We start from the raw sequence: 27,144 nt of genomic DNA, 5'->3' as shown, positions 1-27,144 counted from the left end.
GGCACTCAGAGCAAAATTATCACAACAAGAATAATCACCAGGCTAATTTCACTGAAGAGTGTCAACATGGCCAACAACTATTCTATGTTAACGAAGTCTCTAGTCGTGATAAAAAAGAAAACTTGTATTTGGATAGTGATTGTAGTAACCACATGGCTAAGGACGAGAGAATTTTCAAAGACATTGATGAGTTTGTTAAAGTGCCAATTCGATTGAGTAATGACACCATGGTTTAGTCCAAAGGCAATGGCATTGTCATGATGGAGACACAGTCAGTTACATGACTTATCAGATATGTCTTACTAGTTCCTAACCTTAAAGAAAAACTCTTGAGAATTGCACAATTGATGGGGAAAGGCTACTCTCTCCACTTTGAGGGAGATACATGCAATATATATGACAATAATAGAAAGCTTGAAATAGCCCAAGTTAAAATGGAGAAAAGAAATAGAAGTTTTTCAATAACTTGGATATATGCTACTAACATTGCCATGAAGGTGCAATTTGATGAATCATAGCTATGACATCGAAGATTTGGCCATCTTAACAATCAAACCTTAAACCTATTATATCAAAGAAGAATGATGAAGGATATTTCGTGTATCCAAGAGAATGAAGGAGCTTGTGAAAGATGTCTAGTTGGGAAGCAACACAGACTAACCTTCTCAAGTGGGAAAGCTTAGAGAGCAAAATGCTTGTTGAAGCTTATCCATTCTGACGTATGTGGACCAATGAGAACATCATCACTCACTAACAACAGGTACTTCATCCTTTTCATTGATGACTTCTCTAGAATAACATGTGTTTACTTTATAAAAGAAAAATCATAAGTCCTTGGAGTATTCAAGAAGTTCAAGGCCTTTGTCGAGAAGCAAAGCGAGAAATATATAAAAGTACTCAGAAGTGATCATGGTAATGAGTACAACTCTCGCGATTTTGATAAATTTTATAAGGATGAAGGCATAGAGGGTCAACTCACAGTCGCTTACACTCCACAACAAAATGGGGTGCTTGAAAGGAAAACCATACAGTCATGTAGATGGCTAAGATGCTCAAGGAGAAAGGTTTGCCAAACACCTTTTGGGCCAAAGCAATTTACACAATTGTCTACATAATGAATAGATGTCCAACAAAGCTAGTCGAAGGTAAAACTCCTATAGAAGCTTGCAGTGGCAGAAAGTCGTCAGCTAAACATCTAAAAGTCTTTGGATCCATCTGTTATATACATATCCCAAAAGAAAAGAGACACACACTTGAAGGCAAGATGAGAAAAGGCATCTTCTTGGGATATAGTACACAATCAAAAGGTTATCGGATATACAATATAAAAACAATGAAACTTATCATTAGTCGAGATGTTGAAGTTGAACTGCTGCTTGGAACTGGAATGAAGAATGGATTGAGAGACACAACATCTCCATGCCTACACAACAACTACTCGTAATAGGAGAAGTGGAAGAAACAATAGAACATCTAGGTACACAAAATACACTCTCACATGAACTATCTTCACAAGAATCTTCATGTAGATGAGTAAGATCTTTGGTAAACAAATATGAGTCATACAACTTGGCCATAGTTGAACAAATACAATCAATGCTTGGAGTCACATAAAATTACATCAAGGAGGAGTATTGAAAAATGTGATGTAATTTTCTAGAGAAATCCATAACTATCTAGATATGTTCTAGAGGAATCCATAATTATGTAGATAGTGAAAGTTACTCTAGAACTCTCCAACTTGGGATATTCTAGAATATTAAATCATAATTAGAAGAACTATATAGAATTATGTAGATGACACAAACCACCATTGTGTGAAGCCAATAAATAGGCATTCACTCTTCATTTGTAAAGTATGCAAATATGAAGCAAATCATTCTAAGTTGTGTAGCTCCAAAGCTTCTCCACTTCTATTTTCACTACTATAATTTTCCATTTCTAAAACACTATCAGTAGCATCAGAGCTACATCTGGTCATATATTGGGCGTAGAATACCACTTTATCCATTTCCAACTACTTCTAAAAATCTCATATCCATTCTAAATCATCTTTATACATCTTGAGCTATGGCTAGCACTATTCAATCATTATCTATTCCTATCCCAATTTTTCTAGAGAAAACTATGATTTTTCGAGCACAAAAATGACTTCTTTTTTTCGGTCCCAAGCTTTATGGGACATTGCAGCAGAATGATTCACTACTTCAGAGAGTACTTCAACTATTAATGTGACTCAGAAAAATGAGTTCAAAGAGAATATGCAAAAGGATACAAAGGCATTATTAATTCTACAACAAGCTTTGGCAAAGACTATCTGTCCTAGAATAATGGGAGCTGCAAGTGCAAAAGAAGCATAAGATACACTAAAGGAGGAGTTTCATCGCAGTCACAAGGTATACACCATTATATTTCAAATCCTTAGGCATGAGTTTGAATTACTTAAGATGAGAGAGTCTGAGACCAAAAAAGATTATTATTGTAAAATAAAAGAAATAGTCAATCAAATGAAAGCATATAGGGAAAATATTCTTGACAAAAGAATTATTGAGAAAATTCTAATTTCAATTCCCTAAAAATATGATTCAATAGTTACTATAATTGAGTAAATCAAAGATTTGTCTAGTCTATCAGTAACAGAACTAATATGCTCTCTAGAATCTTGAGCAAAGATTGAGTAGGCATGATGAAGGTTCACTAGAAAATGCTTTTCAATCAAAGCTCAAACTAAGGTCTCAGAATAAAGAATATGAAAGAAGAAATAATATTGGTGTGGAACATTCTAGAAACAATGAGATTTCTAAAGATTTCTTTAGAAACAATCAAGCCAAATATCCTTCGTGCGACATCTACAAGAAGCCAGACCATTCAGAAAAATATTGTTGATATCGAGGAAAGATAAAATGCCAATGTTGTAAAAGATTTGGGCACTTAAAGCAAAATTGTCACAACAAAGTTAATCACCAAGCCAATTCACTAAAGAGTGTCAACATGACCAACAACTATTCTATGCCAACCAAGTCTCTAGTCGTGATAAAGAAGAAAACTAGTACTTGGGTGGTGGTTGTAGTAACTACATAACTAAGGACATATGCATTTTTAAAGACATTGATGAGTTTGTCAGAGTGCAAGTTCGATTGGGTAATGACACCATGGTTGAGTCTAAAGGCAAGGGTAATGTCATGGTGGAGACATAGTCAGTTACATGACTTATCAAAGATATCTTACTATTTCCTAACCTTAAAGAAAATATCTTGAGTATTGCCTAAATGATGGAAAAGGCTACTCTCTTCACTTTGAGGGAGATACATGTAATATATTGACAATAATAGAAAGCTTGAAATAGCCCAAGTTAAAATGGAGAAAGGAAATAGAAGTTTTCCATTAACTTGGATATATGCTACTAACATTGCCATGAAGGTGCAAGTTGATGAATCATGGTTATGGCATCGAAGATTTGGTCATCTTAACAATCAAGCCTTAAAGCTATTATATCATAAAGTAATGATGAAGGATCTTTCGTGCATCTAAAAGAATGAAGGAGCTTGTGAAGGATGTCTACTTGGGAAGCAACACAGACTAACCTTTTCAAGTGGGAAAGCTTGGAAAGCAAAACGCTTGTGAAGGATGTCTATGTGGACCAATGAGGACACCATCACTCACTAACAACGGGTACTTCATCCTTTTCATTGATGACTTCTCTAGAATGACATGGGTTTACTTTATAAAAGAAAAATCAGAAGTCTTTGGAGTATTCAAGAAGTTCAAGGCCTTTATCGAGAAACAAAGCGAAAAACATAAAAGTACTCAGAAGTGATTGTGGCAAAGAGTACAACTCTCGCGAGTTTGATAAATATTGTGAGGATGAAGGCATAGAACGTCAACTCACAATCGCTTACACTCCACAACAAAATGAGGTGTCTGAAAGGAAAAACCACACGGTCATGTAGATGGCTAGATCGATGCTCAAGGAGAAAGGTTTTCCAAACACTTTTTGGGTCGAAGTAGTATATACAATTGTCTACATAATGAATAGATGTCCAACAAAGGCAGTCGAAGATAAAACTCTTGTAGAAGCTTGGAGTGGCATAAAGTCGTCAGCTAAACATCTAAAAGTCTTTGGATCCATCTGTTATATACATTTCCCAAAAGAAAAGAGACACAAACTAGAAGACAAGACGATAAGATGCATCTTCTTGGCATATAGCACACAATCAAAAGGTTATCGGATATACAATATAGAAACAAAGAAACTTATCATCAGTCGAGATGTTGAAGTTAGTGAAAGCGCTGCTTGGAACTGGAATGAAGAAAGGATTGAGAGACACAAGATCTCCATACCAAGACAACAACTACAAGTAACAGGAGAAGTTGAAGAAGCAATAGAAGGTCATAGTTGGATCTTCACTAGAGTCTTCTCCGAGACAAGTAAGATCTTCAGTAGATAAATATGAGACATGCAACTTGGCCATAGTTGAACAACTACAATCAATGCTTATAGTCACATAAAATTACATCAATGAGGAGTATTGAAAATTGAGATGATTTTCTAAAGAAATCCATAACTATCTAGATATGTTCTAGAGGAATCCATAATTATGTAGATAGTGCAAGTTGGTAATAACACTTTAGAACTCTCCAACTTAGGATATTCTAGAATATTAAATCATAATTAGAAGAACTATTTAGAATTATGTAGATGACACAAATCACCATTGTGTGAAGCCTATAAATATGCATTCACTCTTCATTTGTAAAATATGTAAATAAGAAGCAAATCATTCTAAAGTTGTGTAGTTCCAAAGCTTCTCCACTTCTATTTTCACTACTATAATTTTCCATTTCTAAAACAGAAGTACAGCACAACCAATACAGTAAATATTGTAATTATTAATTACATATTAATTACTATTATTATGTTCCAAGTGCATCTCTACTATTGATCATGGATGCGCATAGACTGATCTGATAACTAGTAAAGGAGCATGTTCCAATTTCATCAAGGGTCATACACCTTGATATATAAAAGGCTTTGGAATAATTGTGTGCATGATTTTAATTGAGCTTGAGCTCAAGACAGACATCATTTGCATCTGGCCTTGGGTTCTGATTATTCAAGCCACTTAAGCCTAATGATAGGGACAACATGTCTTCATCGTCTCTCTCGCCAATCGCAGCACCTAGTGGCTCCATTTCAAGAGGATTCTGGTTCTCCTGCAAAAAAGAAATGGAATTAACTGTTCTAAAATGAAGTGAATAATATACACCTTAATCTTTGTATAAGTTTTGTACCAATTTTATCCATACAAAGGAATAAATTTAAATTTGTACCTAAGGATTGAGATCATGGGTCAAATTAGCCATTACTTGGAATTGAAGTGTCTCACATATTACTCACAAAAAAATACTAAAAAATATTAATTTGACAGACATTTCATATGTATAAGCATGATACTAACATTTTATATTTATAAGCATGATACTAACATTTCATATTTATGAGTATGATTTTGGGTTTTCCTATTTTTGGATGACCAAACTGGATACACAAAAAAATTTAATGGACCAAAATGAGTCTTTATCAAAATGTGTATAAAAAGTTTGGTCCTTTAATTTTTGAATAAATACACACTTTAATCCTTATAAATTTTTACGTTTATTAATTTAATCCTGTAAAAAAATGAATATTCAACTATTGCGAATGTAAGTTAAAATAATCCATATCATATATGATTTTTTGGAAAACATTTTAAGTTTTTTAAATTTTGAAAGCTACATAAAATTTGAGTTAACAAAATAATTCTTTACTCCTAATTTCTTGTCTCACGCTATCTATAGCAAAGTGGATGAGAACATTGAGAGGCTTACTTGGGCGCTCTGGCTTCCGAGAATATCCTTAAAGATAATGTAGTTGTGAGTCTTATTTTCTTCTTCATTAATTAAAACTGATCTCCTTTGGTTTTCATTGTAACACTCCAGCTGATGATGATAGCTAGCATAAGACCACAATACACAAATAAATGTGTCATGAGTTACTTGTAATCTCTATCATATCAAACTTAATTTTCACCATAATGTCTATCCCTAAATTGAACTATATCACATTTTACATTTAATTATACAATTGCTTTCTGTACCAATGTAGGGTGTAATTAAAAATGGTGTAATCAGAATGGTGTTAAAATAGCATCATTCTAGTATTATTTTTTTACCTTTGTTTTCGGATGCAATGCATATATTCATCATATTTTTCGATTACCAGATCATATATTTGGGTAGGAAACTTATTTCATGTTCTAAAGTGACTAATATATCGGTTGATAGATATGGTGAAATGAGCAAGATATGAAATAAGAAATGCCCTATACCTTTTACTATTAAAAAAAATGAAAAATACATAGAATCTTCCTAAACTTTATGTATTTTGTAAATAGGTATAGTGAATTATCTTTTCTTCCTAATTACCCCTTAAACTTTATTAGTTTATGAAATTGATCCTGCATAAATATATTGTTTAATTACTCATAAATAAGACTTACAATAGTTGCAATATAACAATCCATATTAGTCAACATTGATATCCGAATGAAACCACCATCAAAAGAAAATCAACCCACTGACTAAGCATAACCAAGAGAATAAGCAATGTTGATTTTATGAGATGAATTACCTTAAAAATGTTAACATCAGTAGTTAGCTGGGTACTGAAACTTTAGTATCTATTTTAGGTCATATTGTTCTTGGGGCTTAAAGATACCGCTTTTATGGTCTTATGTTAGGATGGCTTTGCAGGAATATATACAATGAACAGTGGAGGAATAGAGACTTAAATTACACAAGTTGTTGTGGGAAGCTGTGACAGCAAATACTCAGATAGGATACTTGAAATGCTTATATCTAAAACTGGGGGTGGAAGCTTTTTATGTACGAGTAATATAATATTATCTCATCTACGATCAATTTCACTAATAATTAAAGTTTAATAGATAATTAGGAAGAAAAAGTAGATCCTATTTGTAAAAGGCATAAAGTTTATAATACTTTCAACCAGTGTTGTTAAAACCGTACCGGTTATCAAACCGGTCAGGTACTGATATAGTGGTACAGTGGTTCAACCAGTGGTTGAGTAATTAAACCGCATGCCGGTTAAACCGGACATACCTACTTATATTTATATATATATAAACTTATATCAAAAAAAATTCCAAATAGGTAGATACTCAAATTTATAATCCATATTTATAATCTACTCAAAATTCACATAAATAAACAACTTTAAGTCTTTAACAAATTCAAAATCTAAATTAAAAAACATATATCAATGCAAAAGTATCACTTAACAACCATAAAATATAAATAAATGACATAACTTCACAACTCACTCTATAAACAAATAAATTTAGAGTTTTAACATTTAACGAGTCAAAGTTATCTTATATGAATATTATATTTTTCTACCAAATCTTATCTTCAGACAGTACTCCAAGATTACACAAATGTCACTGAGATTACACACGAATGTTAGGAACCAAAATGTGTAATCTAAGTATGCTTTGGAAACATGTGTCTTGAAGTGTTGAAGAAGAGTTGGAAAAATGGGGCACCTTGTAATGAGTTTTTAAGTTTTAAAAAAAAAAATATATGTGTATAAACCAACCAGTTTAGTAAAATACCGGCCGGTTCACCGGTTCTGACCGGTTTTTGACCGGTTTTGATACTTAGCCGGTTCAACATCTGTACCGTACCGGTTAGAGGGTCGGTTCACCGGTTTTTCGGTTGAACTGGCCGGTACGGTAAAGTTTTTATAACTATGCTTTCAATAGACTTTTCCCTTAAAAAATATGTTTCTAAAATTATCCTCCAAAATATTAAATTCAACACATCTTTTTTTATTAATTCAATATAATTGCTGATACAAAAAATAGGAAGGAAGGATTGTTTTAGAGAATGTTATGATTTATAGTAGTGTGGTCTATTTGACTTATAATTAAGGAATGATATTTTTTATTTGGTAAACAAAATAAACTTCTACGTAAAAAATTTGAACTTGGTTAAATATAGATATTAGATGTGGTTTTGCTTCTATATGGGTGGATTTGTTCAATGATTTATAGACCCTTTCATGATGTGTGAGTTGCATATTGGATATCATAATAATTTTAATATGATATTTAAGTTAAAAGGTTCTCCCACTTAGAAATGGAGATTACTTATCTTAAAACCACATTCCCAATCACATCACTTTAATTATATTTCCCACTATTTAGTTTTTTTTAATATTTTAAAGTTTTATAGGAAGTGACACTTTACCACCCCTGCTCCTAACTATTATATTTTGCCTTCTAAAATAATATGTACCAACAAACAACAAAAATAAAATACAATAAACATATTTTTTGGTTTGTTGTAAGGGTTAATTAAGGTACCCCTTTACCTATATCAATAGTATTTTTGTCTTATAAAAATCAATATAATATATAGAGTAAACATACCATTGAGCTTGGATACGAGCAAGTTCTTCCACAGAATGATCAGATTCACTGCTTAACTGCTGAATATGCTGCTGGCCATCGCTGGGAATTCCTGTCAAAGTGGGAGCTGGATATTCATCTACACATATATTATGTTATATATTGCTTTAAATTTAATTAAGCAATGCCCCAAATTTAGAATATCCATTATGTTTATGTAGCATGAGTACATGCAAATATAAGTAAAGATTCTCTCCCTTAATAATCAGGAGGCAAGTGACACGTAATAATACATAAAAAATAACATGTAATAACATTTTTATTATTTTATTTATTATAAAATTATATTTTTGTTATTGAAAATATGAGAAAAAACAATCACTTATTTCTTCATTAATGAATAGAGTACAGTTATATACCTTCATTAATCTGCTGCTCGAGCTTCATGGTCCTGTAATGCTGCCAACAAGGAATTTCAAACTTTAAACTCGCTACGAATCATGATACAATTTGCAATAATGTTTTTTTATTTATTTCTGAAGAAATCAAGCTTTTTCTTGAAATAAAAAAAGAAAGTAAAAACAAGTGGTGAACTGATAATATGCATTTTTCTTTCTCTATAAAACATTCCAATGTTTAAATCCAGTTTCGTGATCACGTCGTGAAAACTAACATTGAGGTTCAAAAATTGAACCCTAAATGCACTATAAGTAGTATTGATTACATCATTACATGGGTAGGATAAAACTTAGTGGATTCCCAATGGAAGAGGTTCCTGAATATAAGAATTTATGTTTTTCCATCACTTTTTTTACCGTAGATAAGAGTTACCTGAAGGTGGCTTTTAATATGATTTAAAGTAATCTCCGCCACATTCATCATTTCGAAAATCATCTTTGGTGTGGCTCCTGTAAATATAAATCCATATACATCAGTTCAACAACAATAAAAATGTTTCTGAATTTGCACCAAAACAAAAAATGGATTTGGATTAGTTGCAGTTAATTTTTGCCACAGTGGTTGTATTCATTGAGAAACAAGGATCATCTCAAAAAATTTCATGTCCATATATGTTAAGTCAATTATATTTAATAATAAAAATATTATTTTTTGTTTTTAATTTTTTTTAATTAAGTGTCACTCTTTAATTTAATTGGGACATCATTGGTACATAAAAATAAAATAGGTGATCTTGGTTCATGATTGATTGGTAGTGTTAGAATCATGTTTTCCTTCATTATTAGACTCTGAAAAGGATATTTTGAAATGTTTTGATTTCGTGTAGTTAAAAATTTGACCGTAGCAAATCCAAAAAAAGAAAATATACATAAATCAATTTGCTTCTTCTTTTGTTCCTCAAAATACTTTATCTTTTACAAATTAGTATATGGATCCAAAACTTTATATAAGACATTATTTTATAAATTAAAATTAATTGTTTGATCTCTCTTATATTGGGTGATATCCCTTATACTCCTTTTAATACAATTTTCCTTTATAAAAAAAATGGATCAAGGAACATATCTATTAAAAATTCGGGTAATGTAAGGAATCAAGTTTATATTGAAAAACTATATTAATTTCACTAATTTCACATAAACTATTCCACGTTTGAATTGAGAGTTGAAGGCCCTAAAGTTAGCATTATCCTAAAAGTACGGTATTTGTGTGAGAACATTGATAGACACCTGAAATTTGAAAAGTAGAGAGAAAATACAAGTGAAGGAAAAACTAAAGAATCCAAACAATGTTCATATGTATAAATATAGAAGAGTTCATTACTTTCTACTCCTCCAAGAGTTTGAACTGCATGAACGAAACAATGGTGAAGTTCTGGGGTCCAACGAAACCTAGGCATTTTTGCTCGATTGTAAGCCCTAACCATTGGAGCTGTTAACTCAGGAAGCTTCTTATATGAACCAAGAGGCCTTCCTCTACGTCTCACCTCGAGTGGGTTTGAAGAGTTTCCAAAAACATTGCTAAAAGAAGGAGAAGAAGAAGAAGAAGATGACATGGTTTGAGTTGGTTTTTCTTTGAGAGAGTTCTTAGCTTCAGCATTCATTGCTTAGTTTTGATTCTTCTCTTGAGGTGAGTTAAGAAAAGGGTGGGGTTAGGGTGAGAAAGAAATGAGATGAGAGTGAATAAATAGTAAGCCAAGATCATTTTTTGCAGAGGTGTTCTTGTTCTTTAGTGCAGCTTTTATTGTACCCCACCATAAGGTAAGGTTTTTTGGGTACAAACAAGAGTATCTCCCACCCAGATAAGGAATTAGGAACCAATTTTGTTCAGACTATATAGTTATTATTCACATAAATTAAATATTTTACTTTTTAAATTACTTATGGATTTAATAAAACATTCAATACTAGACCAACATTGTGATGAAGGGTAATTTAATATTACAAAGTTTTGATGGATAAGAGGAAAAGTTGTTGACAAGGACACTGAAATTCAGGAGCCCCACCCTTCTATCATTTTCTAGTAGTATGAACATTCCCGGGTCGTTTCCAGACATTCTTCATTCTCTGTCTGAAAGCGAAAAGAATCAGCATATAGTTGTTTATTATTTATAATTAAATATATGAGAAGAACACTCCATTATAAAAATATTTACAACTAAAATAAGTAATGCTTTTTATATATAATTAGAATGTGGTATTGGTTGTAAAAACAGTACAGAACAATTAAAAAAACGAGACATTGGTTGTCAAATAGCATAGTTGAACTAAATAGTGTATGCTTGCCCTCATAAATCTATTTCTCTTCCAATTAATTTATGTTTTGGTATAAAGAGCATGTATATCAATCTATGGAAAATAATTTTACTTGAGTTGATGGAGTCCGGTATGATTAGAATGAAATGTTTAAGAAATTGAGTGAAAAAAGTTGTCGGTTTCGGTTCGAGTTTCACTCATAATAAATTCAAAAAAACGGAGTTAAGAGGTGTTTTGACAATGAAGAGTTGAAATGAAAAATGTTAAGGGTTCGAGTTTCACCCACAACAAATACTAACTTTTAACCTTTGGTGATAAAAAATATTTTTACTTGAGTTGAGTAATACAACTATAGGTGACAAATCCAATAAGTTTTATGGAGTGTTGTAAGAATTGCTTCATATCGGCCGGTTTAATTGGTAAATTGATTTCAATACAGGTATAATATAATAATTATATCGGTCATGCAATCATATTGGTCAAAATCGGTCAAAACCAGTCATACCGACTGATTTTTAATTAAACTGCACCGATTATACTGACTGGTTTTTATTTAAAATTAATTTTTTTATAAAAATAAAAAAATTATTAGTTTTTTATTGATTTTTTCAACTTAAGGTAAATATATTATATATGTATATCTAATTTCGCCGACATCTAGTTTAATTAGTGAATTATTAGTCAAATAGTTATACTTATATACTAATACCCTAATCGGGTTGATGATCATACGGTATTAATAACACTGGTTTTATGTTTCATACCTTATATTAATTATTTATCAAATCCAACAGATATATTGGTTTATTTATCATAAATTCGTATATTAATTAATTACTTCGGCTAACATTTTTCTTAAGACCGAGTAATAAATATAATTAAAAACATTAATGTCAACTACATAAATTCTAGTTTTTCATGGTTGAAAAATCCCAAATTAAATTCAATACAACCTGTGTTTACCCACTATCACTCATCTACCATACTTCTCACCAAATGAAATAAATTAGAATTTGTTGAAACATAAACAAAAAAAATGGATGAAGCAATTTTTATGTGCACTTTTCTGAGCAAAAACTACACTATTGTTCTATATTAATAATATGTATCGCATTATTTTCTCTTAATAATTATATTTGTAATGATATAAGTTATTTATATTCAGCCGTTCAAAGCAAGGATTTTTTTTGGCGAGAGACGTAGAATAATTTAATTGAAGAAAATGCTAAATAATGATCTGCTTCAATTAAATATTAAAAAATGTATATAAGATAATAGTGCATTTAAAACTTTGAAAAGTTTACTTTTCAATATAAGTCATTATTATCTCTTAATTTTATTTTATTTTTGATGATATAAGTTACTCATACATACATATTATATTATATATATATAAATAATTAAGTATTTCTCACAAATTATATATATATATATACATTATAATAATTCATAATAAAGATTTCTTTTGGTCAGAGGCTCAGAGCCACAAAATAGTTTATTGTAAGAAAATGCTAATAAATGCACTTCATTAATTAAATATTCATCAATTAAATATTCCAAAATTGTATACTAATTGGTAAATATTATATTTAATACTTTCACAATTCTACCTTTCAATGAATGACTTCTATATTTAATTATATTATTGACTGGTGCCTCAATAAAAAAAAATCATGAGATCAAATTTTGAAAGCTACACTATGAAAACGTAAAACCTTGCAAATCTCTACAAAAGCATCTTGAGAAAGTTGCTAAAGTTACTTTTTTATATATATACTGCCAAACAGTTTTCTTGTATAGGCTTTATGTGAGGGAGAGCGTGAGAAGCAATTTGGATTGTGACACTCACATTATATATTTTGAATAGAAATATATTTTCTTAAATCATGTTTAATATTATGTCATATATCAATAAAAATAAAGGAAAAATAATAAAATCAGAGATTTAAAAAAAATTATCGACATAATATATTTTTCTTAGTGTGAATAACTTATAAAAATTGATATCAGACAACAACATTTATATTCATATATTTTATACCTTAAATAACTAATCTGACTCGTAGAGTAATTGCTTAACATAGTGTATATAATATATTTTTCCACACTTCCACAAATCAAATATCATTTCATTTTCAAATGATATTTTACTCTAACACTCAACAACTCAAAGGTTTTAAATAAACCACACACCATGCTTGCGCTTTTATATTAAGTTTCTTCTTTTGAACTGTCGTCTTAGATTTTTTGTACAAACTATAACAAAATTGTTTCTATCTTTCTTTTAATACATTTTTCAATTCTTATCTTCATTTTACTTCATAATTATTTTATATTTATCCATAATAGTAAGGTTAATGATACAATTTATTAAAAAACAATTAATAACCTCTTGGACTTTGAAAATAATAGTTGAATACTAACAATATTTTAAATAATGACACCTATAAGAAAACAGATGAAATTATTTTGAATGAATTACAGTTTTAGTGAAATTACACAAATCACCCAAACCTTTTTAAAACCTACACAAACCACCCCTATTTATACATATATATTACACTAACTACCCTTGTAAGAGATATAAGTGTAATTTCTTAAACAAAAATAGTGACGGGTGTAATTAAGTCAAACAAAATATGTTATAAACTTGATGTATATTCATTATTTTTTATTCGTTACAAATTACGTCAATAAGTCTAAGGAGGTGTTTAAATTACTCTCGTATTATATTGTAACTAACCAAAATAAAGAATAAACATCGACTTTAATATTATTTGGACTTGTCTTCACAATATATCGTATTTTGATTGACTTAATTACAATCGTCACCATTTTTTATTTAAGAAATTACATTTATCTATCTTATAGGGGTAGTCAGTGTAATATATATATATAATTAGGTGAGTTTGTGTAGTTTTTAAAAAAGTTTGGTGTTTTATGTAATTTCACTAAAACTCATGGGTGTGAGTGTAATTTACTCAATTATTTATTATGGGTTCTGTAAATTGTGACCTTGAGTACATTTTATATTACTCAAAACGGTAAATTTATATTAGAAATTAATGAACAAACTTATTGATATTAAATTTAATAAATAAACTAATTAACGTATCTTTTATAATTTATGCATAGGAAAATATGAAACTCAATTTATAGGTGCTCACTGGGGGGCACGCAAATGCGAAAAACAAGTAACAGTTGTTGCACTCTGGTGTAAGCATCTCTCAACCAAAATGGGTTGCTAATTTGGATAAGCAAAGTAGAACTTTATGAAATCGTGAAGTTGTATACAAAGATGCATGAGATAAGGTTATTCAATGTCCCATAGAAACTAACTATAGTAACTCCTGTTACCACTGTTTTAATGTAAAGACAAGACAATGTACCTGAAAGGCAAATACAGTTTTGTTTATTCCGAAAGTCTCCTTATATTAAGGTGAGATTATTTGTTTTGCATTCCATATTCACACCAAACTCATTTTGAAGGCCAGCTATCAAAAACTATCAACAAAATATTGGTCTAGTGATATAAGACTTATTTGATCCACAAGATCGATAGTTTAATTCTTATGAGTGATATTTATTGAGAGGGATAACCACGAACGCTAAAAAGGATTAATTCTTACCAAAAAAGGTAAATAGATACCATTGATAGTCAAAAAAATAGAACAAAAGTGGCCACATATGCATGTTGCATGTAGGGGTTTCCTCAAATGTTTACACCTCATTAAGGACATACAATTTTTGTACATATGTGAGGAATTCCAAAATGGCTGAACTGAAACCAAGTGCGGGTATCTCACGTGGAATTATCACACTCTTAGATAATTACCACTTTCGCTATATGAGAAATTTGATTAAGGTGGTCAAGAACAATTTTGTTTTTTAGAGAATTTATCTAATCCATAGGTGAGAGATTAACTCTTTTTTGGCGTCTTCGTGTGCCTAATTAAGTGAAGGTTTCTTAGATAGTATTTTTACTCATATATAAATCTAGGATACTGAATCCGAGACATCAATATTTAAGTGATACAGATCTCTCTCACTTGGATCAGTCTGTGTTATGTGGTCAAGATTGATTCATGATTAGAATTTTAATATTGCTAACATCCTCAAATAAAGGAGTGTTTTTATATCGTTATAATTTGTAATCTTATTTCTATCTTATGAATCATCAAACTAACTTAGATGGTGGTATGATGGTATAATTGTGCAATTAGTGATTTACAAATTAAATAACATATCAATAAAATTATAGATGTATATATTAACGTTGACAAAATATAAATATCATAAATATTTTTATTTACAATATTTGTAAAACAAAATGTATGACTTGATTTAAATGATGCTTTAAAAATATATAAAAAAAATGTAATGGAAGTGTGTGAGAGTGAAAACTAATTGGTTGGCTAATATTGTTTAAATGAAAACTGAATGATATGGCTAGTATAATCATATGATCGTATAATTGTCATATCATATGAGTACATGCTCCGGTCACAAATAAGTAATGGTGGTTTAGAAATTAGTCTTCAAAATACCCACAATATATTTGGATGGACACAAGTACTACTTTACCTGTACTGGTGGGCACCAAGCACTTTATGAAATTACTTTAGTATATTTTTAAGTTTTAAGAGTAAGTACTTATTTCAGTCCTTCAAACTTTTTGACATTGCGATTTTGGTCCATAATATATTAAATTAATCCCTTCGTTCCTATATAACTGTCCCTTTAAAGTTTTGGCACATCTATTAAGAAAGTCAATTAATATAGTAAAATTATTATCTCTCATGCTCATAAATTTCAATCATTTTGCACAATTATTCTTACTTGAGACTATATCTACCTCATTTACTCAAGTGTTTTTGTCTTTTCTTTACTCCAATTCAAAGAGTTCTAAAGAACTTTGTCTCCAAACAACTTTGCCTCCTAAAAATCAACGTGAAAAATAAAAACCTTGGTTAGAATTTAAATTAAAATTTGTTTATCACCGAAATTTCAATTTAGCTTACCGCCATAATTTTTAAAATTTTCCTAGTAGTTTCATTCTTTATATATATGGATTGTGAATTTGAGAAAGTTCATATCTGAAGTAATATAGCCGCAGAAAATCAATTCTCTCTATATGATATAGACTTAAATGTCATCCCTTCACAGATAATGAAGATATTCAACATTTTTTTCAAATGAAAAACATCCTATGTTTCCAAGTTTGAATGTTGATGTACAAGATCATTCTCTACAATCATCACAATCAAACCATGCTTTTTGGATTTAAACAAGAAGTCATGTGATGCATATATGAATGGAGAAAGTAGCCATGTGGTGCTTTTAATTCTTTTATTTTTATGGGTAATATTTCATTTGCTCCACTTAATATTGGAAAGAGTACTCCACTTAATATTTCAATATTGGAACCAGACAATTAATCAAAGAGTAATTGTAATGTTACAGGAATCAACAATATTCATTAAGTTATAGTTTTGGATAACTATGTAGAGTTATATTGAGATAACTTTTAACTTAAGGGTATAATTGGGGGGATTAATACTCTCTTGAACTTTGAAAAGTGATAAATAAAAAAGAACAAAATACTTCTCAAAATAGTAACAATTATATAGGAAGTGAGGGAGGACCATTTTAGTCTCTAGTTTGTGCAATTTAGAACCATGCAAGACCTTCCCCTTCAGTTGTATGTTAACATTAATATGGTTGAGCATGTGGCATATTAAGTATTGATATGGTCACGCCTCTCTAGTATCTGCTGGAATGCTGTACAGGTCATCAACACACATTATTTTCATTAATTATTTTGCCAAATTATTAGAACAAAATGACATCTTTTTGCAATTGCCTTAAATTAAACATTTGGAAAAACAATGTCATTTTGTTTAATTTAAAAAAACGTTAAATATAAAACGACATTGGTTAATGTGTCATCTTCTACCTTATAATTGAACTCGATAAATAAATGAGTTGAATTTGAGCCGAGTAGAATTCAATTTATTATGTTCATGAGATAACTTGATTAATTATTTATATGCATATTGTCCAAACTTGATTTTCAATTGGTCTCGGTTATACGACTTAGAAATAGGAAGGACGAAATTCTAACTTGTCCCAAATGATTTAGAGTCCCTATTATGTTTTTCAGGGTCATAACATAGAAATCTCTCTTTTATGCCCAATTTGAAAAATATGGTTATTGAACCAAAATTCTGAACTTGAGAGTCGATTATGAACTGAAGAATGTATTAACACCTCGTTTGCTCGTATTAGAATAATACACTTTCTAATTGCATAGACCAAATTATATCCCTAAATTTATTTGATTAAAATTTTAATTATTAAAAGAAAAGGTAAAAAAATTATTATGTCTAATAAAAGTATATGTAGTTCCTATGTATTCCTGTGTGCAAATCGATACTACATATTTTTGGGTTGAAAATTGATTTATTGATTTGATTTTTATTAAACAAATTATTTTAATTCGTTGAAAGAGAATTAATAGCAAAAGTTAATCATTTCCTACGTTGAGATATATGAGATAGACACTAGTAGGGGTGGCAATACGAGCTAGCCATGTCCAGTCCACCTTTGGCCAGCCAAAATATAGTCGACTCAACCTTTATTGCTAAAAAGGCTCAAAATATCAGTCCAGCTCATATTTGACAGCCCACATGCCGTTTTTTTTTTCAAAACATACATTTATAACTAACTCAATCACAATTTTAAAAATAAATAATAACTGCGCCTCATAAATGTCTTGTAAAACAAAAATCACAAAACCAAATTTCACAATCTCACAATAACATATTGTCATAGTTTAAAACTTGTAAGATCTAAACAACAAGTCAACATAGTCTTAAACTTTTAGACTCCTAGTTCATAATAAAGTTTTTAACTCCTAAGTTTTAAATATTAGATGCTTTATTGAAAGAAGATGCCTCCACTTTTTTATTACTACTACCACCAACTAAAAGCCTAAAACATGTTCTTGGTCTACTTTTTTTAATGTTGGCCCGTCGGGCCAGCCCGGCCTAACTCTCTATGGCTGGTCTAAAAAATGAACTTCCAACCAGGTTGAATATGAGTTTTTGGACTAAAATCCTCAGCCTAGTCTACTAAAAATGTCAATTCAAACGGACTGGTCAATATGACATAATTAATATTTTATAATCATCTAATTTCATTTTATAAAAAAAAATATTTCATATGAACCCATTGATCAACTTTATCTTTGGAACTAGGCGGTCTTGAGGTCATGTTGTATATAGAAATATATAAGAGCAAGACAAATTATTCTGAGAAGCAAATATAAAAAGTTTGTTATTTGTTTTAGTAATTAAACTTTTTTAATAAACAAATTAAGGGTATTCATGCAATTAGCAAATTGATGACAATCTTAAGGGGACTGCTTCAGAATTAGGATCGTTTTAACTTGAAGTCTTGAGTTTTTTAGGTTGTAATTCAGTTTTGGTGAATTATGGGGAATTTGGGGGTTGTTTTGGTGAGAGAAATGGAAAAGATTAGAAGGGGGAAGCACTACAAACAATAATGTTTGATAAGCTAGTGTTATTCGCCACAAGCAAGGAAGCTTAATAAGAATTCATCAATGGTGGCCACATCCAACAATGGAGGTTTTTAGGAGAATTTTCTAAACTAAAATAAACACAAGGTTTTCTCAAAATTAAACTTGTTTTATTAATGAATAAGCCAAAGCTATAAATAGGCAATCTGCCTTGGCTGAAATAAACTAAAGATAAGTCAAAAGATAAAATCCTAATTATCTTTTAATACTAAAAGATAATATCCTATTTAATCAAATCTGAAATGCAAACTAAAATCCTAACTAATCCTAAGATAATGTGAAGATAATGAAATTTAAAATCCTAAATTATCAAATAGATATCCTAATTATCTTTTAATACTAAAAGATAATATCCTATTTAATCAAATCTGAAATGCAAACGAAAATCCTGACTAATCCTAAGATAATGTGAAGATAATAAAATTTAAAAATCCTAAATTATCAAATAAATAAGATCTAATCCAATTTGGTTGATTCATTGAAAAGATAATGTTTGGCTAAGTTGTTGGTCAAAACAAATTTATCTTTACTTGAATCCTTGATTGTAGCTGCTCAACCTCTTAACTTTATCTCCTTTGATTTAATCAATTTATTTTTTGCCTTATCTCATTGTTGAATTGGGATTATCCTTAAAGATAGAGTCCTAGTTGAATCCTCTTGCTCTTCCTAGCTTGAGCCATGTCATGTCTTGTCCTTGGCCTTGTTCAAGAGTTATAGCAGTGAGTCAATGATGCACCTAGCCATGCTACTTGTCCTAGCCGTGCCTAGATGAATCTTTTAGCCTATGTGAGCTACTTGGCCACTAATAGACCATGATACAAATAAAATCTCAACTTCATCTTACATGAATTAAATACTAACATACTTTGATATTAAATAAAGAACTCCTAAGACATAATTAAATCCTAAGACTAACCATGAGAATAAATTCTCATTTATTACTTAAGCAAATAAATAAATAAACTAAAAACTATCATAATTTCATTCCAAGAATATGAACTCCAAGTGACTCTCCTAATTTTAAGATTGTCCTCAACAAATAATAGGTTGCTCTCCCTTGGTTTACATCACAAATGTACCGTATAAATATAAACATAAGATATGCTAATACATTTCATGATTCATAACCGATTCTTAGGTTCAAAACTCTTTTTTGAAAGACCATTCTATTCAAATTAGACTTAAACATGAGTTTTCTACATTTTAATTGTAAAAAATATAATAGCGACACCAAAAAAATTATGTAATTGGTGATCAACTGAAAATCAGGGTACACTTCTTTATATATATATCAATGATCATTATTAGAGTTGATGAGCAACAAAAATTTAATCTTCTTAACCCACACAAAAGTTCTTTAAACTTTAATTTAACGGATCTTAAAGCTAAAAAGTAGTTCTCATTGAACTCCAGTCAAAACTTGACTCAAATAAATTCTAAAAAAGTTGAGCTGAGCTGAGCTAAACTCATCTCATTTCTATGAAAAAACACCGAAAATGCATAGAGGTTGATATAAGCTTCCTCTTCAACAAAGGAGGAATAACGATAAATATGTCATCACTGCACATAGTTCTCCAAATTTTGGAACACAATCTCCAGGAACCCACTACAATTCATTAACCACTCTCCTTATTTTAAAACAAATTAACGGAACCCTCACTATGTGTTATCACCGCGACAATAATTTTTTTGTTACTACTTAATAAACAATTAAAGAAAAGAGTAAAAACCAAGTGTCAAGCATTAGCTAAGCACTTATGTAATAATTAATTTTAACAATTATTGGCAAATAGCAAAGACTTTATCTAATGTTGGTAAACAACCTAAACAATCACAATGGAAAACCCCATGAAAGAATGACATGTAAAGAGAAAATTGTCAAAAATCTATTGTTATAAAAATCAACTCACTAATAATTGGTTAACACTCCCTATGTTCCTTTATATGCGTTGCTTTATCTGAAAAAGTTTGTTCCTATTTAACTATCATTCCCAAATTTTAAGATAAAAATAATTAATTCTTTATCAATTATATTGTTATTCTAATAATTATGAGAGAAAGATGATAATGGAGTGAAGTACAGAAAGAAATTGAGAATGATATAATAGGATAAACAATCACAAATTTATTAAAAACAAAAAATCAATGTTTTAGTTGATTTGTGTAAAATAGCTTAGAATTCAGCATAAAGTTTTGGCGCACTTGCCATGTTAGAGGAAGATAGCACCATGTTGATTGTTGAGGCATGAATTCAGCAAAAAAATCAGTCCTTTTCAGTTCAATCAAATGTTGTTCAGATGGAAAACTCATAGTTGATGTAAGTATAAATAATTCACTTTGACTAGAATTGACTAAAATTGATATTGTTGCCATTATGTGAATCTCAACCAATATTGCATCTCAACCAAACACTTGATAAAGGATAATATCCAAATAGATATGTCAACTGTACTTTGAGTCAATTACAGGGCCGAAGCAAGCACACTGAAGACAAATAAAATGATAAAGACAAGTGTTGATCGCTCAACAAGCTAGACAACTTATTCATCCAAAAGCATTAGGAGTTCATAATAATATTCCCTGAAAAGTCAGCACTCTTCACTCCAGTTCCTTTAGAAAATCTTCATTGTCAACCAAGACCTACAAAATGAATCATACCACACTCTTTCAGTAGGTAAAATAAGTGGCAGAATCTTAGCTGAAAGTAAAGACAAGGCCATTAGTATTGATCTCCTCAACAATTTCACAACAGATACTATTAGGCATGGATAGCGAAAGGGTTGAATTCAATACTTCACACTGCTGATCAGAATGAACTTCTGGCTAAGAAGTTCAAAGAATACATTAGTTCTGTTTTCTAGCTAGACATCTTGTTCTATACCATGAGAAACTTCTTGCTCTCAATTTCGCATTCATAATCGATTTATACACAATTGTGTTGCTCATACTCATAAGCAGTATGAAGTATAGAATAAGTTCTGCTATCGATGTCGTGCAAGTTTAGTTCAACCAACCTCTTACTTACAGGTTAAACATATCTCTCCCCCTTTCAATCCTAATGTTTATGAAACTAAACAGTATCCTCAAATTTCATCTGTTTAGGACACTCGGGCTAAGCATATGATATATGTGTGTGGTTTAACATTATAATTAATTTATTATTTCATTTGACGCTTCTACTATAAAACAAATACGAATTTAAGTCACACCCTCGTTCAATATAAGGATAAGGCTTACAGTTTTCCATCCATCTGGATCTAAGAAAGAAGTGATCTTTGTGTTGATCCCAGGAATTGGCCCTGGTTGCCGAGTAATCTTTCCTCCAAGCTCTTGTGTAACTACGTTGAGTACCTCAGCACTCTTGTATACATCATCAGTACCAATAGCAACCTGTTATACAAAAACACAAATTTTATCATTAAGGATACAAAAAAGTGAAGATAACCAGTTTAGGCTTACAGAAGGTAATATAACAATTAACTAACCTGTGCATAAGCATTTCCCTTGGTGTATTCAGTGACTCCATAGTTATATGTCAACTCCAACACAATTGTCTCGTGCTCCTCTGCATACCCAAGCATAGCTATAGTGTACTGTAGGACATACAAACATAAATTAGGAAAATCATAAGCAAATATGGCCAGGGCATGAAAGATGTCCTGGCCTCCTGGCTAATACATAGGTTGCTAAGATCAGGTTAAGAAGGAAACTCACCTTGTATTCAGGTCTATCCACCTTCTTCACCAGCTTCAAACCCAAGGCCTGCACAACCGTGATCCCATAAGAACATGGTCATAGTTCATAATATATCAAATGCATATTCGAGGGTGAGCCTCGACACAGTAGTAAGGTTGTTGCTTAGTGACCAGGAGGTCATGGTTTCAAATCATGGAAATAGCCTTTATGCCTGTGGGAGTGGCTGCATACATCTACCATTCTCATACCTCATTACGTAGGAGTCTCGTGCAATAGATCGCACTTTCTTTTATACCAAATGCATATCCATGATTTATTGTGTCCATCACATTTCACAAGTAAAGGTTCAAATTCCAATTCCAGATCCTCAATACCCCACAGATGTCAAAATAGAAGATAGAATTTGGTCTTTCAATGGTTTCCTAAAGCCCTAAACTGGTAAATAGTAAACCACAGCAATGCAGTTAGTTCTAATTCCAGTATTGGAAGTTTGAAGACCATCAATAAAACAGATTACACATCTATCAACATAAGCACTAGACCCTACATGTCCAATACACCCCAACTCCCAAGGGCTTCACTTTCCACATTCCCTCCCTAAAACAGAAGAAGGAAATGGATAAGCATTGTATGGGCTAACACAAGAATTCACCAGAACTAACTAAGCCTAATAAGAAAAATTACTTACAGAATGTAACTGAATATACTAAGTACAGAATACACTATTTTGAATTATTACACTGCTTCAGTCCACTGGCAGAAGATAATCAGATGGATATTGTTCTATCAGCTGACAGACATGAATACTTATGCAACTGTGTTATAATTGAACGACCTAAAACACTTGACAGAAAGAAACAATTGACCTGAACAGCTACCTTTTCATAAAACTTAATTGAGCGCTCTAAGTCACCAACACGGAGCATTACTTGACACAATGGCTCGGGGGTTGAAGCTCTTTGAATGATCTCAAAAATGTAACCATCAGGGTCTTTCACAAAGGCAATAACAGATGATCCACCCTTAACTGGACCAGGCTCCCTGGTGACATTTCCACCCTTAGCCCGGACGTCTTCAACGAATTTGTAAACCTAAAAGTGAAAGGCATACACTTCAGTTTCAGTTCAGGGAGCCAATAGATGCTCAAGCATTAGTGAAGGTAGACTGACTTACATCTGGAGTTGCGATAGCAAAATGTCCAAAGCCAGTACCAATATCATATGAGCTCACACCATAATCTGACAATAGTATCATATATGGAGAATCAGATATTTCTTGTCCAATACAATCCAACATAAAACAAATTAGCAAAAGGTCACATATAGAGTTCCTTTGTAAGTTCTTAATTTGCAAGAAAAGCACTTTTACTTTTGAAAATCCACAAGTTTTTGAAAACACAACAAATAATATTAAAAACATTTTTTTTTTGTTTTAACCAAAAGCTGAAATGAGTAAATTCTTATAAAAAAATCAATTTGAGGATACAATAGAAGATATAAAGTAACAAGTACTTTTATAATCCAATCTATACATAAAATAACTTCTGCCTTTTGTGAAAATCTTACAAAAACAATTTTTTTGTACAATCTTGTTCAGAGTTTATCCAAAGGGGCAAGATTCATCATTTGAAAAGCTACATATACATAAGAAACCACCAAATACATGAGTGCAAAATGTTGAACAAGCAACATACTATATGTTAATTCCACGACAAAATGTGTTTGTTCAGTGCCAAATCCAAGAAAAGCATTGGCATATTTCTCCTCTGGGACATCTCTTTTCCTCAAAAGCTTCATTCCAAAAGCTTCAGTATAAAACCTAGAGAAGAGTGATGAGATTTTAAGCATCTAAACACACATTGATCACAGTACACATTTAAAACCCATCAAAGAAATCCTAACTTGATTGTGCGATCAAGATCACCAACACGGTATACAGCATGCAGGAATCGGCGCTTATCTTTCTTTGCCCATTCCAACAACTCAGCATTAGGTTGTGTAACCTCAGCCATATTTAATTTTGATGCAAACACTCTGCAATACACCATCCACAAGCAGAAATTAACATTACGAAATTCAAATCACAAAAGTTGTTGTCCAAAGAAAAGATCTGATCCATTCAACTCATCAAGGACCTGTTTCTTAAATATTTTTGACACAAAAGAAATGAATCGAGAAAAAAATCACTTTTGACACTTCACATTTGTTTGGTTGACCTTTTATAAAGATGCAGAAGCCGCAAAAGGCTAAAAATCACCTTTTTGACAAGCTATATTTTTCAGCTTCTCAAAAAATCATTTTGACAATCACTCTTTAACCTAAACAAGCAACCTTAATTATTGATTCAAATTACACAGTGTAAACAATCAAAATGCTGCTGAAGGCTTAACAGATTTGAAATGACAACAAGGTTAAAATTGAAGCAAATTGATTTATTTTTTCAGGACTACTTGATCTCATAGAATTAAACAAAAGTGAAATAATAATAATAATAATAATAATAATAATAATAATAAAGGCAAGTGAATAGAAAATGCTCAATTAACTTGATCAAATTTGGGTTTATGGAAAAATCAGTTGTTAATCAATTGAAAAAGATAGAAAATGTTGTAGCAATAATAATAATAATAACAGGAACCATGATTGAAAATGAAAAACTAACCGGGAATCAGAAAATCACAGATGGAATTGGTAAAGTTATTGATGATGATTGATGAGAAGAAACCCTTTAAATAATAGTAATGGATTCTGCCAAGAGGGGTGCTGTGGAATGTGTACGTGGCGACAGCTTATTTGTTATTACCAAACATCAAATGTAGGAGAAGCCTTGGTGTTCTGGACAGAAAAAAAAATTACATCTAGATATATTTACAATCGTATTTATGTTTTTAGAAGGAATTCACTTACCCAAAGTTTTTTAATTTTACTTTTTATTTTAACCATCAATTATAAAAAAGATTTAAATGTGAGTAGTAAGTACTCTAAAACATTAAATATCTACACAATTGATAACTAGGGTGTAAAGTAAATTTAAATTTACTTTTGGAATAAGTATATCATCCCTCATGTTTTTTTTTGTGTTATCATTAGACTTGTAGCATTTAATCAGCTCAAAATTTGTGTCTAAAACTTTAGGAGTTGAGTTGAATTTAAGTAGAGTTTAAGTTGTTTATTTAAACCGGTCAATTTTCAATTAAAGCTAATTCATTTAGTTTATGAATCAAGTTCTTTAAGTTGATTGACAATTTTCTTTTCGAGTTGCTCAGCTAATTTCTGACCCTAATTGAGAGCATTTTCTTTTCTCATGTAATTTTAGACTTAATAAATAAAGTTGCTAGAAAAAAATCTACAATAAATATTATGACCGACTGTCGAAAACACATTTTGTAACATGATCATGTTGGAATTTCTGACAATTTATGGGTCACAAATATAATTCTATAATTGTGTTGTGGCCATTATATAATTAGCCAAAATATAAAATGATCTTAAGTAATTAATTTGGTGGCTAAGGACATATGTGTCATGAAATAATAATAAGTGTAGATACCTTCAGGCAATTTCTGATTTGATGAAGGGACTGAATTAGAATTATTGCAACTAAAGTAGTAACCACTACGAGGTTACTTTTATGAGTTATGGTCCCCATTTGTAGAGCAACAGGTTTTCAAGTGTGAAGGTTAAGGAGAATAAGGTAGGATGAGAATAGTGTTATCTAGTATAGGATAACACTATCCACCCATCCATAAGTCTCATTAGGTATAAGGATGAGGTTTCTCCTCATAACCTAAATAACCAAGAGCTAAGGCAAGCAACACTCTCCCTAAGGCACACTCAAGAAAGCTCTCTCATTTCCCTCTAGAGAAGCATAAGGAAAACCGTAAGGCGCTCTATCATCTGGAAGATCATCTCACCCTCATACCTTCGAGATTCCGGAAATGGCTCAACAAGGTATGTTCTTCATCTTCACCATGAACTCATTTGGGGTTTCTTCGGTCTGGACCATGGATGTTCCATTCGGGTGTATGTATGGGCATACACATTAGGTTGTGGGAACAAAGCCATGGTCATAAGGACTTCCGCATTCACTCTATGGATTTTGGATGGAGAAGGAATTTCTACAACAAGTGGTATCAGAGCCACCCCAAATTGATTTATAGATGAAATTAGGTTTTCATGTTCTTCCCCAAATTTGGTTTGATTTAGGATTTTGGTGTTTCGTTTATGCTATGAATCGATTAAGAAAACATTTATGCTTTTCAATATGAAACAAAACGATTTGAAATGATTGAATGTTGTTTTCTGCTGTTTGTTGTTGAAAATTTTGGGATGTTTCTGGTTTAATCTTGAATTTTGGGTGATTTTTGGGAGAAGAGCGATACAGAAATCGCACTTTTCATGTTCTACTGCAGTGCTCTCGCTCAAGCGAGAGGATAACAGAGGCAAATCGCCTTAAATAGGGCTCAAGCGAGATTTGGCTCGCCCGGGCGAGATTTTGCTCGCCCGAGCGAAAAAAAATATTTATTTATTTATTTATTTATTTATCTTTGGGACTTCAGTATCTTTGTGCATTGATTTTAATTGTTATTTGTATGTCCATTAAGGCTGTCTGTTATTTTTAATGAGCCAAATGAAGTGAAACGTCGCCAAAGTGACCTCTTTCA

General features: G+C 31.1%; 2 protein-coding genes across 2 annotated transcripts; both read right to left on the bottom strand.

Annotated features, from left to right (window-relative positions):
* Positions 4,817-10,696, bottom strand: LOC109334099 (probable transcription factor KAN2). Its single transcript, XM_019569671.1, has 6 exons — positions 10,254-10,696; positions 9,303-9,379; positions 8,891-8,930; positions 8,493-8,583; positions 5,869-5,992; positions 4,817-5,214 (listed from the first exon to the last, which is right to left on the bottom strand). Exons 1-6 carry the CDS (start codon positions 10,531-10,533, stop codon positions 5,056-5,058), a joined length of 771 nt encoding a protein of 256 aa, XP_019425216.1. The 5' UTR covers positions 10,534-10,696; the 3' UTR covers positions 4,817-5,055.
* LOC109334873 (putative lactoylglutathione lyase) lies at positions 21,179-25,255 on the bottom strand. Its single transcript, XM_019570860.1, has 9 exons — positions 25,143-25,255; positions 24,383-24,514; positions 24,175-24,299; positions 23,655-23,719; positions 23,360-23,572; positions 22,500-22,547; positions 22,271-22,378; positions 22,023-22,175; positions 21,179-21,425 (listed from the first exon to the last, which is right to left on the bottom strand). The coding sequence occupies exons 2-9, from the start codon at positions 24,490-24,492 to the stop codon at positions 21,384-21,386; spliced, it is 864 nt and encodes a 287-aa protein (XP_019426405.1). The 5' UTR covers positions 24,493-24,514; positions 25,143-25,255; the 3' UTR covers positions 21,179-21,383.

The sequence above is a fragment of the Lupinus angustifolius genome, chromosome LG19 (assembly GCF_001865875.1).
Source record: "Lupinus angustifolius cultivar Tanjil chromosome LG19, LupAngTanjil_v1.0, whole genome shotgun sequence".
Taxonomy (NCBI): Eukaryota; Viridiplantae; Streptophyta; class Magnoliopsida; order Fabales; family Fabaceae; genus Lupinus; species Lupinus angustifolius.
The sequence above is the reverse complement of the archived record's forward strand: the minus strand, read 5'-3'. Positions and strand labels throughout refer to the sequence as shown.

Coding starts and splice junctions, on each gene's coding strand:
- LOC109334873 (XM_019570860.1), bottom strand. CDS start 24,492: ATGGCTGAGGTTACACAACCTAATGCTGAGTTGTTGGAATGGGCAAAG. Junction 22,176..22,270: donor AGGGAAATGCTTATGCACAG/GTTAGTTAATTG, acceptor TTTGTATAACAG/GTTGCTATTGGTACTGATGA. Junction 21,426..22,022: donor ATCCAGATGGATGGAAAACT/GTAAGCCTTATC, acceptor TTCATTTTGTAG/GTCTTGGTTGACAATGAAGA.
- LOC109334099 (XM_019569671.1), bottom strand. CDS start 10,533: ATGAATGCTGAAGCTAAGAACTCTCTCAAAGAAAAACCAACTCAAACC. Junction 5,993..8,492: donor GCTCGTATCCAAGCTCAATG/GTATGTTTACTC, acceptor GTCTTATGCTAG/CTATCATCATCAGCTGGAGT. Junction 5,215..5,868: donor TCGGAAGCCAGAGCGCCCAA/GTAAGCCTCTCA, acceptor TCTTTTTTGCAG/GAGAACCAGAATCCTCTTGA.